Here is a 19,064-nt window from a genome sequence, read left to right on the forward strand (position 1 = left end):
CGTCGGAATGTCCGTCAGAATATCGCTGTTTTCTTGTAGTGCTAAAAAAACAAAAATAAAGAAGAAGAACTGATAAATTATCTCCAAAATAGTGGAAAACTACGTATTGGAGTTTTTTATGAATGAATAGTTAAACTTAAAAACATGCAACTTCAATTTTAAAATTTAATGTGAACTAAATTTTTTTTTCAGTTCTTGATCAAACTAAATAATAGATTGCTTACAATCCATCACAAATACTTAAATTTTGAAAATCAAAATACTTGATGCCAAGTGAAACAAAATTTAATTTGCGATCGTAATCAATATTATTAAATCAGAATTTCTCCTAATATTACTATTTCTTTTCTTTCATATAATTACGATAATATGCCACTCCTATATTTATGGTTAATACATTAATTATTTAAAATTATTCATGTTTATTAAGGTGCTACGATTTTATGTAAGGTATTTGGAATCATTATCAAAAAAAGAGAAATTTTATGTTTACCATTTTCATGGTATCATTTTTCATTTTTACCACCACTAAATGAGTATTTTCAAAAATATCTTCTTCATTAAGTGACAAAAGACTCTTATACCTTTGTTTTATATATATATATATATATATAATAAATCATTATTTAAATAAATAAAAAATAAAATAAAAAAATAGAAATAAGAAAAATAATTTTTTTATGTTTTTGAATTATCCTTTTTCAAATTTGAACTTTTTATAAAAAAATTTTCGAAATTTGTTTTTATTTTCTTTCAAATTTTCTTTTTGAAAATCAAAAATTACTTTTGAAACTATTTTTAAAAAATTGTTTTATATTTTTAAGCATTTATTTATATATTTATTAGAATTCTAAATTTCATATTCCAAAAATCTTATCCTATCCCTCAACTCTAAACCCTAATTTTAGATTAGTTAACCCTAGCGGTATAAATGTTTTTTTATCTTTCATTAAAATTGAGGGTAAAAATGATTAGTGTAAACATGAAAAATGGTACGTGGTATTTGTGGTAATTTTTCAAAAAAAAAATTGGAATCATTATCACATCTATTACGGTTGACCAACGGTTCTATTTAATAGTTGGTCATATATTATATAAAAAAATTCTTTAATGAGTCAATAACCTATGTTATGCTATTCACAACTATAGTTTAGTTGATATCTAAATATGCAATACTGAACCGATTACAGAAATAATTATTTTCTTGACGATTTGACATAATTTTCCTCAATATATGTGTTTATAAGACTATAATTTTAAACAAATCCTAATAATTTATTTAATTAATTTCATAAGTTATAACAAAATTCTAATTTATTTATCTTATCTCTTAAACAGACCAACAAAGGCCTAATTCATAGGTCAAATTTTGTTTGCCTTTAATTTAAAGATCAAAACCTCCTTGAACGAAAAAGCTACCCCATTAATGGAAATCCTTGGTCCATACTCCATGACCCTTGACGCCTATATGTATATATAGAACACAACCTTTCTATACGTATATGAATGATTTCTTCAAAAGAAAGAAAGTGCAGACATTACTTGATGAGATAAGATGCAAATTTTTTTCACGTTACTTTTACATCTCTAATGTTTTTCTTTGGAAGTAAAATCATTTAGATGGATAAATAATCTTGCAACCAAAAAGGGTGGATCACTACTATATATTAGTACTTGTAAATTCCAAACTTAAATCGCATAACGAAATGATAATAAAACGTAAGGCAATACGATACAAATATAGCTTAAGACGGATAAAGTTCAACGACTCTCGAGTTTTTCTTGCAACAACATAAGGAAAAAATCTAATAATAATTTGACTTTTTCTTGGGTTCACCCCCTAGGGTGAACCTTTAGGTTCACCAACCAATAGAAAGTTGTCATTTTAGATCTAGTATCTTTTAATTAAAGAAACAAAATAACTTGCCAAATTATATTAAGCTTTTAAAATAAAAAATAAAAAATTAAATAAATAAAAATAACAATAGTTCTAAAAAAATATTATTTAAAAAAAATATTTATTTTTAAGATTTAGAGTTTAGTGTTTAAGATTTATAATTTAGAATTTATCCAAATGTTTAGTGTTTTTCCAAGGGTTTAGGGTTTACCTAATGGTTTAGGGTTTACCCAAGGGTTTAAGGTTTTCCCAAGGGTTTAGGGTTTAGGATTAGAGTTTAGGGTTTAGTGTTTTGTTGACAACATGTTTAGTGTTTTTCCAAGGGTTTAGGGGTTTACCCAGGGATTTAGGGTTTACCCAAAGATTTAGGGTTTATGATTTGAGTTTAGGGTTTAGTATTAGAGCTTAGGGTTTAGTGTTTTGTTGACAACATTTTTTTTTTTTGAATTCGTTTTTTATATATTATTTTTATTTATTTTAAAATTTTATTTTGAAAAAATAATATAATTTGCAAGTTATTTGGTTTCCTTAATTAAAAGATACTAAATTTAAAATGACAATTTTCTATTGGTTGGTGAACCTAAAGGTTCACTCTAGGGGATGAACCCAATAATAACTCTAATAATTTTGTGTAATAATTAAATGCTCCACTATAGAGATGATCGATGTTTCCATTTTCTAACTGAACTGAGAAACCTTCATATCCTACTTGCGATCTAATAATACTTTTGTGTAATATTCTTTTGTCAAATGTTTGGACAGCTGATACAAGAATGAACAAAGATCAAACGGAAATTCTTTTGTGTAATAATTAAAAGTTATGGAAAATCTAATAATTCCTTTACATCCTCCTTGCGATTCTATCGCGGAAATTCTTTAGAAATGATCGATGTTTCCCATAATCCCATTTTCTAACTGAACTGATGAGAAATCTTTACGTCCTACATGCGATTCTATCGCGGAAGTTTTTTTTTGTTTTCGTCAAGTGTTTGGACAGATGATACAAGTATGAACAAAGATCAAATGGAAATTCTGGTGTGATATTATGTCCAGATTCTAATTGGATGTTGAGAAAAGCAATCAACATTGTATTCAACAATAGTATTGACCTTTTCTTTGCCATAACTTTTAACTCAATGGCGTAATAAATCCTAAATACTAAAAAATTGAGTTGAACAAAATGATAATTCTCAATGATCTAACATTAAGATTTGTAACATTGCATTTTTTAGTATCTGCGGAATCTAAACTATGATATCTAAAACCGATTAATGAAATATGTAGAAAACCGATAAAATTTAAAAAACCGAGTATTATTGCTGTTCGAGATACATTGATTAACCATGTATAGGTGAACCACGGTAAAAATATTCGAACTCTAACATCAATCCCCAAAATAAGTTTCCACAATCTTAAATCATTAGTTTTGTTCATGTCACCATGTGGACGTATCTCCCACTAAGTTATTAATTTACACAAATAAATTGTTTTTTTTTTCAAAACAGTTATACATAAAGCAAGGGCCCAAATTAATGGACTTTGTGTTGGAAGAAAAAAACAAATTATTAAACAAAACTGTCAACTTGTGAGTTAGAAAGAAAAAGAGCTCGCGCAAATGATTTTGGACGGAATAGCTGATGTCTGTATCATGGTATTCTGGCAGTTAACTTCATCTCTGTTTCCTTTGCTTTATCCGGTTTATTGTTTCTCTTTATATTATTGTTAGATTTTAGATACAATACAAATTTAGCCGCAGAATAATACTTTATGTTATACGGATAAAAAATTGTCAATTTATGTACCTCGTTCTAGAAAAAAAAAGCTTATAGTATTTGCAATGAGTCACAAAGCAACAATTTTTTAAAGCGACAAAATTAACCATTATCGAAATGGATGAGCAATGATGCATGGGCTCCTAATGGTGTTAATTCATATTTATTCCACTAGTTTTATTTTAAATTATCCATGCCTCTGATCTTGACTTGCAAGAGTCGAACATCTTTACGTATTTGAAACGACAAAGCCAAAAAAATATCGGTAAAAAGAGAATAATAACTAGTTCTTAAAAAATGAGAATAATAATTCACCTGAAATAAATCTTATGTTGTAAAATATAAGATATTTAAAAATATTTTTTTTGTTATCAACATAACAGACTACACTTGGACTTTGTAAACAAATTCATGTGAACGACAAAAGACGATTGTGTCCGAGCAACTATGTGCAAGAGTCGAATTTAAAATATAATTTTTTTTAATATTTAAGATGCATTTAACTTTATTACAAAGTGATTAATCAATTGTATTTAAAAATTTAATTATTATATTGATTATTTTAAATTTATATATTTAGTAATATTTTAAAATGAAGTTGATTTTTAATTCTTATCTTTTAACTGAATTATATATCATGAAGTATATGAAATATTTGTCATTTGCCTTCACCCAACTCTGAATTGTCCCCGTAAACATGAATCGTTTCAATTTCCAAAATAATCACTAGCATATACTATACTCTTTGTTCAGTAACTTCATCTTGGATGATTAATTTGGTAAAAAAACTCGAATCTTACAAAATATGTTGGTTTCCCGCAAACGTCAAAGTTAAGATAATTTGAAAATTAAATGTATTTATGAGTTGATCCCATAAATATGAATATTATCTGCTAGAGCTACGTTGAAACTAGGTTACTAGCACGAGTCTACTTACTTCTCTATTAATAATGGAAACTCTAATTAATAAACGTTGAATCTGTAATTGGCGGCGAACCTTTTCCCATCTACAAGTTGGGACGTCTTTCATGCGCGCCGCAACATACGCACTCGTTGAGACTACACTACATTATCATTAGCATGAATATCAGATTTGAAGTGTGGTATTCCGAAGATGTGGAGGACCCAGTGAACCACTAGCCGCCATGGATCCAGCTTAGTAAATATATGTTTTTTCACAAAGTAAATCGTGATATACAAGGATATTAATATTGACTAACTAAAACACTAATTGTTTGTACTCGTAGCACTGTTGCAGCATTATGAGAAAATATGAAAAACGGCACTAAATCTAGGCATTTGAATATCCGCTATTAGATCGATTATTTGATATTTTAGATATTTCAATATTGTAGGTCTAGGATCTATTCGGGTACTTCAGAATTTTGATTTAAATTTGGTTCGGTTCATTTAAGTTTGGGTCGGGTTTGGATACCCAAAATCTCCAAAAACAAAAGTTTTGGTTAGTTTGTATAAAGTTTGGTAAAATTTGACAAGTATAGTTAAGTAAAATTTCAGTTCTTTTTTGGTATTTCTATTTGTTTTTCTAAAAATAATTGATAACTTCGGTTCTATAATTGTAAATTTGTGAATTTGAGTTATTTTAAATCTAAAAATAATTTATGTTTGTAAATATAATTGTATTTACAATATTTGGGTTGTTCATTCAGTTTTTGATTCTTTGGATATAGGAGTAGGATCCATTCAGATATTTTGTTGGTTTTGGATTTGGTAACATTTTTGGATCAGATTTGATTCGGATCTCGGTAATTTTACAAGACGCACATGCCATGTGATTTATATGAGTTTTAAAGAAGTCCCAGATAAATATAAATGTTTTTGATTAAATAATTAAGGACTACGACTGACTGATGATAATTAAAAATTCTATTTATTTGCAGAAGTTTTATGATTTTGGTGGATATTTTTAGATTTCATCTCTAGTAGGCATTTTCTCGACAATTCTTCCATCAACATTTGACAGGCGAAAAACAAACCTTTTGTGTTTTAGGGAACAAATATTTGATGGAAACCATATTTTTCTAGAAGAACTATTGGAGATGCTATATTGTGTGCTCATTCCAAACCTCTAGGAAATCATAGAGAACTACATTAATAACTTTTGTACATTTGGTCATTTTACCTGGTCCATTGTATCTAGGAATAGATTAAACCTTTTGTATTCTAAATAGATGTCTTTTCATCTAGAAATTATATTAGATCATTTGAAACATTGCTACTAAATGTGTAAAAATCCTCAACCATAGTGGATCATCACAACACACTAAAATAAACACACAAGAGAGAAAATTAAGTCGAAGAACACATGAAGCCACACCGGTGATAGATCAGATTTGAACTCTAAAGATTTACTACAAATGCACAATAAAAATAGTATTCGGGTTGAATCCACTCAGATCAGTGTTCTACAACAAATTTGTGAAATAATTCAGAACAAAGAAAATTAATGTTTGGTTGGATTTCTGAAACTAAGCATAATTATATATAATCACACGAGAATTCAATGTATAGTAAGAAGCATTACACACTAGAGGATTCACACGGATCACAGCCCCACGAACATAGAAGCATGTAGAAATAGAAAATTATATATAAAATAAATAGTTAAGCAAAGTTTTTTATTTATAGTTAATCTACTATGGTGGAACTAACTACCATAGCCATGTTCTTTTCTCGAACGCTGGCGGCAGCGGCAGCGATCAAAAACTACACCTTTTACCATCGGAAATGCATCGCCGGTAAGACAACACCAAATTACTTTTTCAGTCGCTCCGACAAACGGCGATAACAAAATTTGAAGCCAAAAAATATCAGCGATCAACAGCCTCTCATTTTTCTGTCTCTTCAACTGTGCTAGCGATTAAATTCACTTTCATAACCGTTCGGTTTGTCCCCATCGACGTGTTATTCTTTGTTTAAGACAACTTCCTCGTATATGTTTTTCATGTATTTAATCAAACACTTTTCATGCGCTTAATAACCTAAGATCATAAACTAAATTGTGATGTAATTTTATTTTATAGATTTTTATCAGTTGCATAATTAATTTATATGAAAATATTAACATTATAGTTGTGAGAAACTTTTAGAAATTCTTAGTTAATAATACTGCTCTAAATTAACAGTTTAAATATTTTGAGGAGGTACACGCGGTCTGCAGACTTTATGGTGGAAGAAAGTTGATGTCAGCTTCCACTCCACCTTTTGGCATGCCTTAGAGCATCTCCAACCCCATATTTTCCACTCTATTTTGCAGTTTTTTTGCAGTGGGGTTGGAGATGCTCTTAGCTCGTAACAATGCTCAAGTAAACGTTCATCATATACACGTTGGAGCTGTTTTATCGTTTCTGATATGAACTAAAAGAAATTTGGGTCTTGTCCTCAGGTGAAAAGTGAAAGACTTTATAAAGCAGGAGCTGGAGTTGTTGCAGATAGCATATAACAGCAAGAGTCATCGACGTTCATCACGGGCAGCTTGTAAACTCTGTAAGTCTTTTCAATTCAAAAAAAAAAACTCTGTAAGTCTTTGGATGTTTAACCGGTTAATGTTGTGTGTCCAGTTGCTGCCTGCCGCAAGAGTTAAACCATTCATGTCTTTCTTTCTTTTTTTAAACTTTACAGTCTGAGAGATTGATGCAGATCAAGCACGTTCACATTCTTAATTCTTTCTTTTTGGCCAATCAAAGGAAGGAAGTACAATCCAATTATGTACATTATTTTCTTGTATTAGCTTGGTGTTGATACCACTCTTTATAGATGTTATAGATAAAGGGCTCTATAGATTTTTGTTTCCCATTTCAAAATTACAGATTCATTTCGAGCTTTATAGAAAGATTCTATTCATTTTGTTTTATTCTTTTTTTTCAAAATCGTTGTACAAGAACTTACATGCGTGGTTCAAATAGCCATTTAATACTTAGCTACATTTCCATTTGGGTCTAGAATCCCACCAAATTCTTTTAATGAACATACATAAACATAAGAGTATCAGTTTGACATTTGAATACAAGTCCTCTTTTCCACAACAGAAAATGGTCTAACTGAATCCACTGAGAAAAAAAATAGATGGCAATGAGAAAAAATCGGGTTCCAAGAATACAACATCCGTACAAAACTCAAGAACCATAACCACTTTCTAAAAATAGATATAAGATGACATGTTTGTGTTGTTTTGTCTATTTATTCTCTATAACAGGAGATCTTTGAGTAGATCTATCATACCGTCTCCTCTCAACGAAAACTTACAAAAAATTCACCCTAAATACTTTAGTTTATAAATAAAGCTCCCAAAATCTAAGAGAGGAGAAGACAAAGACTTACAAGATAAAAGGCATCATAATGGCCAAATTCTTCATCGTGTTCCTTGCCTCTGCCCTATGTTTCACCACTCTCCTTCACTTGGTGGCCGCTGATGCCGACGACTTTGACCGTTTCAACATCACGGGCTCCGTCTACTGCGACACATGCCGCGTCCAATTCGTTACCCGCCTCAGTAAATTCCTCGAAGGTAATTAAGGACGTTCTCTTATCAAATTCATTTATGGATCGATATAGTACAATCACTAGGAACATTTACTTTTTTATATAGTAGATCCCTTTTTTTTGGTTTTTAGTGGTTTGAATTATGAAGAAAGATACATTAGAGTTTTGCTTAGAAAAAGAAAATCTAATTTTTTTTCTTCTAATTTTTTTTAATATTCTTCGAACAAATATACTCGTGGTTTCACATTTTTAATCTTTAATTAAAACAAGTATTATTGTGATTTTGCGTGATTGAAATATATACCAACATGCGTATATGATATGCATCTACTCACTGTTTAGTCAAGGGTTTGCAATTTTAAATTTTGTGTCTGTATTTTTCATCTCTTAAATCATTCTACATTTATTTTTATTTTCCATTTAATTCCTTTAGGTTTACAGATTACTTATAAAAAAATCATTTAGTACTCGTTAGTCGTTGCAAGAAAATACCAACATATTGTTTTAAATAAGCGTTCTCAAACTTCTAGACATGACATGCTGGCTATTCACATGTCTTATTTTAGTTCAATAAGATTATACAAAACCTTTAACCAAAAAAAAAAGATTATACAAAACCTTACTTCGTTGTGTATTCACAGGGGCAAAGGTAAAGCTTGAGTGCAAGAGTCGTGTGAACCAGACAGTGACACTGACCAAAGAAGCTGTGACTGACAAAGACGGAAAATACCAGATGGAAGTTATGGGAGACCACGAAGAGGAACTGTGCGAGATCATCCTCGTCCAATCACCGGACGCAGAGTGTGGCGAAGTGAACAACGAAGAGTTCCTAAGAAACGCAGCAAGGATCAGTCTCACGGCTAACGATGGCATGTGTCTCTAATGAGATTCGAACCATTAACCCACTTGGGTTCATGAGGAAGACTCCTCTCGCCGATTGTCCTCAAGTTTTCAAGGAGCTTGGAATCGTCCCTGACGTCATCTTCTAAGCTTAATACCGATATACATCGATCTCTGAACAATTTTAATTTTTGTTGTAACTCTTTACATTTCGTATATAACAACATTTATATTTGATTTCACTTGTTGTCGGTAAAAGATACTTAACTAACGCTGTTTTCTTCTTTTCATATCTTGTGTTTGTGTTCCAACAACCTTTTCAAAAATGATTTGATTACCTTTTAAATTTTTAGTTTTCGGGAGTTCTTATTTTAGAATGACTTGAACACAAGCATGATTTTGAGAAAAAAAAAAACAAAACTTCATTTTCATGTCGCTTAACGTGAAAGAATCGAATCATACGGAATAAAAGCTAAAGGCACAAAAGTAAAGCATTGCGCACTTTTTTTTTAAAACACAACTTACTTTCATTAAAAAATTAAACTTTTCGAATACAAACGCAAGAAAAAATCATCTATCTTATTCGATACGAAATATGAACTGCAATAGTAGACAAAATTAAGAACAATAAAGTCTTCATAAGAAATAGCAGCAAATTTGAAACAAAATTTGAATGTGCCAATAGATGGAGCTTTCGCGACAAAATTGGACATCTGAAATTTAGTCACAACAAGAGTGCTATGTAGAAACTAGTCAACCCTCACCTATAAGAAACCCTTTCTCGAGTGCATATTTTATCCCGTAGACCGTTCATGACGACAAAACTTTCAGCAAGTTTAAACAATCAATCCGAGAAACATCTTTTTATAGAAAGAAGCTGGTGGTGATATCTTCTCAGAAAAGAAGGATCATGAAAACTTCCCCGATGAACGGATTTATATATTTTTAACAGAAAGATAAATGGCCGATATGAATCAATTGGTTACGGCCCATTTGAATATCCGAAGAAATGGTTCATTTGTGGACTGCACTTCCATTTAGAGATTAGTCTGGACCCTTCAAAAAATCCGGGATATCCGAGGTTAATAAGAAAAAAAAAAGATACATGGCAAAATGAAACTAGTTCGACCCAAAATCATAGCAGATTGTCTATAGAGCCATGCACAAAGACAAAGCCTAAAGCAGGCAATATCAAATATAAAAGTTTTTATATTGGGCCTTCAGTCTTGGCTAGTGGGCTTGAATCTCATTACCTTCGTTTCGACGTCGGGAGTTTACACAACATGCGTTTCCTCTCTTTAAACGCTAAATACTTTTAAAACGCTCAATCCCCAGGTTTAAATAAAATGACAATTGTACCCTAAACCAATACCTTTGTCTTCCCAACCAAGACAGAATAATCTTGGACACTTGTCTTACTCCACCAATCGTCGAATTGAATTCCATAGACGACGATTCACAAAAGTGAGTTTCTTGCCCGATTATCAGATCTAGTTTACTTGTGGGTTTTAGCATTCGATCGTTCTCCTTTGAAATCAAATCTGGTTCGGTAGATTCTAGGGTTTATATCTGATTAGCACGAAGCTACCGAGGAGAATGAAAAAATAGATCTTTGTAGGAAGTAGATAACGCCACGACATTGATCTGAATAGTATATGTCCTCAGTGATTACGTAAAGTTAGGGTATCCTTTGTGTTCTCCTCTCCCTGCTGCTCACTAAGCTTGTCTTTTGATGTATCTCTTTCTACTTTTCTCGTTGATTTTATCAGAATATCTTGTTATTGTATCGTTAACTTGTTAGGTTTATTTAGTGTTGTCGACATGAGGACAAATCTATGGTTTTTTTATATGTTGCAGGGGGTTTTGAGTTCTTTGCATAAACAAACACAATGGTTTCGTATCCCGCTACCACCGAGACTATCTCTCTAGCTCTAGAAGCCAACAGCTCAGAGGCTATCCAGATACTCTACCAGGTCTTGGAAGACCCTTCTTCATCTCCAGAGGCTCTCCGTGTCAAGGAGCAAGCCATTACTAACCTCTGCGACCGTCTCACCGAAGAGAAGCGAGGCGAGGATCTCCGCACGCTCTTGACCAAGCTGAGACCTTTCTTTTCCCTAATCCCCAAGGCCAAGACGGCCAAAATCGTCAGAGGAATCATCGACGCCGTGGCCAAGATACCCGGAACGACTGATCTCCAGATCACTCTCTGCAAGGAGATGGTGCAGTGGACCCGCGCCGAGAAGCGTACTTTCCTCAGGCAGCGTGTGGAGGCGAGGCTCGCTGCTCTTTTGATGGAGAACAAGGAGTATGTTGAGGCTTTGGCGTTGCTGAGTACTCTGGTGAAAGAGGTTAGGAGGTTGGATGATAAGCTTCTTCTCGTTGACATTGACTTGCTTGAGAGCAAACTTCACTTCTCGTTGAGGAACTTACCCAAGGCGAAAGCTGCGCTCACCGCAGCTAGGACTGCTGCTAACGCTATCTATGTTCCGCCGGCGCAGCAAGGTACTATTGATCTGCAGAGTGGGATTCTTCACGCTGAGGAGAAGGATTACAAAACCGGATACAGCTACTTCTTTGAAGCCTTTGAGTCTTTCAACGCTCTTGGAGATTCGAGAGCTGTTTTCAGTTTGAAGTACATGTTGTTGTGCAAGATCATGGTCAGCCAAGCTGATGACGTTGCGGGAATCATCTCCTCAAAGGCGGGACTCCAGTACGTTGGCCCTGATCTTGATGCCATGAAGGCGGTGGCTGATGCTCACTCGAAGAGGTCGTTGAAGCTGTTTGAGAACGCGCTACGTGACTACAAGGCGCAGCTGGAGGATGACCCGATTGTCCACAGGCATCTCTCTTCTCTTTATGATACGCTTTTGGAGCAGAACCTCTGCCGTTTGATCGAGCCCTTCTCACGAGTTGAGATAGCTCACATTGCGGAGTTGATTGGGTTGCCTGTTGACCATGTGGAGAAGAAGCTGTCTCAGATGATTCTTGACAAGAAATTTGCGGGTACTTTGGATCAAGGAGCTGGGTGTCTCATCATATTCGAAGATCCAAAGGCGGATGCGATCTACTCGGCTACTCTTGACACCATTGCAAACATGGAGAAGGTCGTTGACAGCCTTTATGTCCGGTCTGCCAAAATCATGGCTTGAATGAGTGATTGAGTTCGTCGTTCTATCTATTTCTTTACTCCCTTTTTCGGTTTCTTAGTTAATCGTTTGGACTCGAAAGAAACTGATGCTTCTCAATGGAGAAAGTGAAACTGTTTGGATCGTTCCCATTACAGATGCATGTATTTGTCTTTACTGCTTAAAATTTTTAGGATTTGCTTTACGTATGGATGTTGCAGTTTCCTTCTCTTTCAACTTTGAATGGTTTATTTACTGCTCTGCATTTATATGTTTCTGACCAAAAATTCACAGGATCCCACCAGTTCTTTTACCAAAGCAGGACATGACTTGCACACAAGTCTTCGTTTTGTTGTCTCTTCTGTCTCATTCTTTAATGTGCTTTGAATATCTGTGAATTGCCTTACCTTTTGTTGACTAGTTTTGGTTATGCGGTTTTCAATCGGGTAAAACCGAACCAATTTAAACTAAACCAAACCGAAAAAAGTGGTTTAGAATTAGTATATAAACCAAACCAAACAAAATTAGATATGGTTATAATATGGTAATTAATTTTGATAACCAAAACAAAAACCGGATCGAAATCCGGATTGAACATGCCTAGTTATGTCTATGGAGCCTTGGCTCGGAACATATCTAATGTAAAACTCTATTTTTTCTTTCCAAGTTAGTAGTCTAGGCTTGTACCAAAATGATCCTCTTTGCCATTCATTCGATTCCAGCACTAAAATGTATGACATATTATTACCATCTTAATGTTTGATCTTGGTATATATTTTGCGGATTAGAGTTTTCTGTAAGATATAAGACTAGTGGTATTTTAAAGTTAATGTTTTTCACTATTCAAAAAGTTATGTACTACTTTTTGCTATTTTTGCATTTTTCTCTTTTTTTTTTCTAGTCATCAGTGGTCTTGATGGAAATACAACATTTAGAATGTCCCACTTTAGTTCATTATATCTTCATTCACAGTTAAAAAAACAAACTATATACTGCTATTTTTGTAGGTCAGTGATTGTTTGTTTGTTGTTGAATAACTGAAAAGTTAAATGCCCAATTGAATGAGGTTTCTTGGTTTAAAATTATACTACTAGACTAATGTCCAAAATCTTCGATTAACTTTATGTACACTTAAACTAACTGAAATGTACATAGATCAGAAAACTATACTTTTTATTGGTTAATGAGACGAGTAAAAGTTGACAAAAAGAGATTGATGAGCAATAATACTATCCTTAAAGCAAATCTGATCGACGTTAATTAATTATACTATTCAGATCTTGAAATAAGCAATTTAAAGGGTTAATTAATGGTCAACAACACCGTCTTTCTTTTATAGCAGAAAAATCCCACGAGCTTGAATTTACAACTAAAGTTTTCAACAAGAAAAATTAAAAAAGAAAAGCGACAGCTGTTAAGTAGAGAAGCAAGTACTTAAACCTCCTAATTAATTAATTAACTAGTTAATTTTTGTTGCTAGCCTGTACGTATCCAGTAAGCAAATCAAAAGCAAACATAACCACGTTCTTTCTACCGGGTTATATCCAAAACCCAAACCCAAACCCAAACCTGAAACAAGAACCAATGATACGAAAAGAAAATTAACAAGATTGACCATCGGTATAGCAACGTAGTCTCTTCGCCGGAAAATCATGCCGGAAACCACCGTGAGAAGCCGCTGCTCGCCACTCTTCCACTAGCAAAGCGTCAAGCTCGACCTGATCAACGGTTGCAGTCGCAGCACCAAGCAACTCTTCGAACCCACCGACACGACCCGGAGGCTTGGCTTTCCGACGACCGGCGCCGACGGGAACATTCCTGAGAGCTCCACCGGCGGTCCAGTAACGCTGACAACCTTTGCAGAAGTGTCTTGGTTGATTAACGTTGTAGTTATTGAAGTAACAGAACTTTGTCTCCATGCTCTTGCATCTCGGACATGCTATGATCTTGTCTGGACGCTTCTCGGCCGTTAGATCTGATGATGGTGATCCAACGGCTGATTTTGTTTGTATCTCTGGCTGTTGTTGCTGCTCTTCTTTTTTAATCGTATGTGTGAGATTATTAGCGTTGAATGTTATGGTTTTGCCGAAGAGTTTAATCCCTTGGGAATTTTGGGAGGCCATTAAAACGAGAAGAGAGATAGAGAAGGAGAGTTGTTAATAAGTTTCTTGCAGTAATGAAAGAGAGAAGAGACGTTTATAGGAAGAAGATTTTTTTTCTTTCACTTTCTAAAAAGATTTATGAAAACGTTATTATTATATCGTTTTCGTGGGAAAGAAGAGAAAAGCAATAGTCTTGTTAGTAGGGAGAATACATATATGAAAGAATATGTTAGGCACATTTATTGCTTACTGCATTCAAAGATATGTCATACATCGATCCATATCAGCTTACAAATTGTGCGTATTCTTTTTCCTTTTTTCTTCAAAAATGTGTATACACTATTCAGTACAGTCTCCGTATATTTTATCAAAAAGGTTTCTGGAATAATGCTGTTTAACTTTGAGAAAATGGTTCATTCCCCTGTGAACTAGTTGTTCCCGGTTTTTTCACACACGAATTTTTAAGTCATGTCAAAAACTACATGAACAACGGAAAAATAATTTAATCCCCTACGAACTAGTTGTTTCCGGCTATTTCACACACAAACTTTTAAGTCATGCCAAAAACCACATGAACAATTCTATTTTTTGAATTACATACACAAACTATCGATTTTAAACTAATTCTCCTAAAACCGTAAATGGTGTTGTTTAAACGTTAACTTGGTTTATGACAGGTAGATAGTCGGTTTCATTTAGGTTGATAAAAATAAAATACTATGTCGTTTTGTTCTTCTTCTTTTTGTCAACTGCTCTTATTCTTCAGAAATCGTTTTACTCTTCATCATCAATTAAGGATAAAAAATTTTATTCAGCATTTTCGAGTTATATGACATAGTAACTGGTTGGGTAGATATTTTTCAGTTATATTACATAAAGCATATAAAGAGATCATATGACATTAATTTCCGGATTGAGGAGAATATATAAATCCCTGCAGGACCGGAACCTGAGAGTAACATCCGCTTACGGAACCAATCAAGCGTCCTAGACTACGCCAATTTTATAGTTCCCTGTGACAATACATGGAGATTGGTAAGTTAGTATTTGCTGCTCTTCTTTCTTTAAACCGTCTCTCCACCTATCATAAACCAAGTTAACGTTTAAATAACACCGTTATGGTTTTAGGGAATGATGCAACAGCACCTAGGATTCTCGACGATTCCACCTCCACAACTAATTAGGATTCTTTCCTTATTATCTATTGACGGTTTTATTTCCTTTCAGTATGTTTTCCTAATAATTACGGGTTTCCCGATTCCTTTAGGTTTTAGCTTTTATAGTTATTATAAATAGAGATCGTGATTAAACTTTGTAAGACACGATTAATTAATAAGAAGTTATAAGTTTTAGATTTTAAAAAAGCTTTGCAAAAGGCACTGCGAAGAGTATTCGCGCCCTATCCATCTTGTTTTCGAATTACCTTCGACTACAAGAAACCAGTTTCGAGATCAAACCTTTGATCTTTGAACTTCACAGCTTACGCTCTCTATCAGTTGGTATTAGAATCAGAATGTTCCGAGAAGAACTTCAGGTTTTCGATGACAAAGAAAACAAGAGGCGCAGGTGGGGACAATCGGGAACAGCTCCCGGAGGGATCCACATCGGAACTTACTGAGTTACGTACACTATTCATGGAGGCGCAGACAGCGACTCAAACTTCCATCCAGCAACTAGGCGAGATGTTAGCAGCTCGTCTGGACGCTTTAACGGTAGCTCTAACACCGTGCATGGAACATCAAGGCCAGCACGGGGTTCAAGCTCCATTACCGCCGGTTCAGCAACAAATTCCTCCGCCTCAACACCCCTAGCAACAACAACAGCTTCCACCACCACGACCAGGACACCATCAACGAGCTCCACCTCAACACCAACTCCACCTGCACCAGCAATTTCTCCCTCCACCACCACAAGACCGGCGCCAGAGAAACCAGCATCAATACCCCATCGAGGACGATGAAGATGATCAACATCAACAAGTCTTCCTTGAGGATCTGCGACAACGGGATAACTATGGCAACCACTGGGAAAAAAGTTTCCGCGTGGATATACCGGAGTTTCACGGCAGCCTACGGGGTGATGATCTCATTGACTGGTTGATATCAGTCGAAGAAATACTTGAATTTAAACAAGTACCTTCAGCTCGGCGTGTACCACTCGTCGCAACGCGGTTCCGCAGTCATGCCGCTACATGGTGGAAGCAACTGAAATCAACGCGCTCTCGCACCGGGAAAGCACCTATCCACTCGTGGGAGAAGCTTACGAAACATCTACGACAGACCTTCCTACCACACAACTACGAGAGAACCATGTATACGCGTTTACAAAACCTTTGACATGGCAATCGCAGTGTCGATGAGTACGCTGAAGAATTCTCTTTGTTACTAACGCGTAACAAAATTAATGATAGTCAAGTTCAACTGGTGTCTCGCTTCATTGGTGGTCTCCGGTCGCAACTACAGACAGCCATGGCACAATTTGATCCTTCGACAATTGGGGAAGCTCTTAGGCGTGCAGCGTCGTTTGAACAACAATCACGTTCGTCTTCTTGGTCTCAATCAGAAACCTGATCACGGACACAAGAGCAACCAGCGAGCAATACATCATCATCAAAAGAAAACGTTGAAGCCGCATCTTCTGCAACCAAACCAGTCGTCCAGGACGAGCAGACAATACGTCGGTCAACGCGACCCAACGCCCTCCGTTGTTATTCCTGCGGTGAACAAGGCCACCGACAGACGGCTTGCCCGCATGCTAACCGCCGTGGACTCCTGCTTGACGAGACACTCGACGAACCAGAAGTGTATGACTCCCAAGAAGAAGGCGACCAAGATGATGATATCATCCATCCCACCACCGGTGATACTGGACACGTACTTGTGCTCCGTTAGACATGCCTCACACCACATAAACATGATGAAAAGTGGCTTCGTACGAACATCTTTCGCTCAACTTGCACCATAAAGGATCGTGTTTGCAGCTTTGTGATTGATTTTGGAAGTAGCAAAAACGTTATTTCCGAATATGCAGTCGACAAACTAGGTATCGCACGGGAAACACACCCGGCACCCTATTCTCTAGGATGGCTTCATGAAGATACCACGGTGTGGATCACCCAGCGTGCCCTAGTCTCTTTTTCGATCGGTCCTTATTACAAAGATCGGATCTATTGTGATATTGCAGCAATGGACATAAGCCACCTCTTGTTGGGACGTCCATGGGAATACGATCGGAATATCATTCATTATGGTACCGATAATACCTATCAGTTCACATGGGACACACATAAGACACTACTTCTTCCATCGAAAGAACCAATGCTACCAATCCCTACTACACCAGTCGTTCCTACGCCTCCGTCAACTAGGATTCTCGACGATTCCACCTCCACAACTAATTAGGATTCTTTCCTTATTATCTATTGACGGTTTTATTTCCTTTTAGTATGTTTTCCTAATAATTACGGGTTTCCCGATTCCTTTAGGTTTTGGCTTTTATAGTTATTATAAATAAAGATCGTGATCAAGCTTTGTAACACAGGATTAATTAATAAGAAGTTATAAGTTTTAGATTTTAAAAGAGCTTTGCAAAAGGCACTGCGAAGAGTATTCGCGCCCTATCCATCTTGTTTTCGAATTCCCTTCGACTACAAGAAACCAGTTTCGAGATCAAACCTTTGATCTTTGAACTTCACAACTTCCGCTCTCTATCAGAGAATTACTTCAAAATTGATAGTTTGTGCATGTAATTCAAAAAATAGAGTTGTTCATGTGGTTTTTGGCATGGCTTAAGAGTTTGTGTGTGAAAGAGCCGAAAATAACTAGTTCATAGGGGAATAAGTCATTTTTCCATTGTTCATGTGGTTTTTAGCATGACTTAAAAGTTCATGTGTGAAAAAGTCGGGAACAACTAGTTCATAGGGGAATAAGTCATTTTTCCGTTTAACTTTTCATGACTTTTTTATCAAAATTTCTAGAATAGTGACATTAAATAAATTTTTTTATAAAGCTTGGAACACTAGCGCCAAACAAAGCGGTATAGAAATATAAGGGCATCTCTATCTCCGTTCCATAATATACTCTAAAAATGTAATGAAAAATAGAATATGAACAAAAGATAAAATGGAGTAATCGCTTTTTGTTTTTTCATTACTTCATTTTGCACTAAATTAAGAAGCGGAGTTTGAGATGTTCTGTGACAAGTGCAATCAGTTAGAATAATTAGAACTGGTTTCATTTTCTTGGATAAAAATGGTTTTTATCGATAACTAACTCATTCAATATTGTTTTGATTTTATCCAGAAAAGTTTTTAAAAGATGTTTGTGTGCGTGCAAGGGCATTATTTTTAATATGTATTTCTGAATTGAGATTGTGTCACCAAAAAAATAAAATATATAATGTCAACATTCAAAACCTAATTGTCCCTTTGTTTGCTAACTAAAACCTAATTATTCTCCATATATATTAGAGTTATTTAAAATTAGCAGAAAGAATCAATCATCTATTTATTCTTATTTTTATAGTAGTTGACTAACATTTTAAGATGATTCAATCTTTGGAAACATGAGTCTACAGAAAATTGAGTAGGATTCGACCACAGTTGTTTGATGCCAATTCTTCAATATGAAATTAAAATTCAAGTTGATGTTACATGCAGGGCCGGTCCTGGACTAAAGCCTATAAAACAAGGGTTTTAGGCACCTAAAAAGATAAGTATTTTAGGGGCGCCAAAATTTAATAATATCTGTTTAGTGTAGTGGTTTAAAGATTTGATTTTTTCCTTTCATGCAGGAGGTTCGATTCCCTTTTTTTTTTTTTTTTTTTT

General features: G+C 34.7%; 2 protein-coding genes, 1 long non-coding RNA gene and 1 pseudogene across 3 annotated transcripts; 3 read left to right on the forward strand and 1 right to left on the reverse strand.

Annotated features, from left to right (window-relative positions):
• Positions 1-6,933: 6,933 nt before the first annotated feature.
• LOC106294215 lies at positions 6,934-7,646 on the forward strand. Its single transcript, XR_001260771.1, has 3 exons — positions 6,934-6,995; positions 7,076-7,176; positions 7,312-7,646. It is a non-coding gene; the product is annotated as an uncharacterized LOC106294215 (long non-coding RNA).
• Positions 7,647-7,798: 152 nt separating this feature from the next.
• Positions 7,799-9,302, forward strand: LOC106293597 (annotated as a pseudogene).
• Positions 9,303-10,348: 1,046 nt separating this feature from the next.
• LOC106295894 (26S proteasome non-ATPase regulatory subunit 11 homolog) lies at positions 10,349-12,374 on the forward strand. The gene is made up of 2 exons (XM_013731895.1): positions 10,349-10,476; positions 10,870-12,374. The coding sequence occupies exon 2, from the start codon at positions 10,902-10,904 to the stop codon at positions 12,159-12,161; it is 1,260 nt and encodes a 419-aa protein (XP_013587349.1). The 5' UTR covers positions 10,349-10,476; positions 10,870-10,901; the 3' UTR covers positions 12,162-12,374.
• A 1,079-nt stretch (positions 12,375-13,453) lies between these two features.
• Positions 13,454-14,404, reverse strand: LOC106293341 (dof zinc finger protein DOF1.5). Its single transcript, XM_013729010.1, has one exon. It carries the CDS (start codon positions 14,258-14,260, stop codon positions 13,739-13,741), a length of 522 nt encoding a protein of 173 aa, XP_013584464.1. The 5' UTR covers positions 14,261-14,404; the 3' UTR covers positions 13,454-13,738.
• Positions 14,405-19,064: the final 4,660 nt, after the last annotated feature.

The sequence above is a fragment of the Brassica oleracea genome, chromosome C5 (assembly GCF_000695525.1).
Source record: "Brassica oleracea var. oleracea cultivar TO1000 chromosome C5, BOL, whole genome shotgun sequence".
Taxonomy (NCBI): Eukaryota; Viridiplantae; Streptophyta; class Magnoliopsida; order Brassicales; family Brassicaceae; genus Brassica; species Brassica oleracea.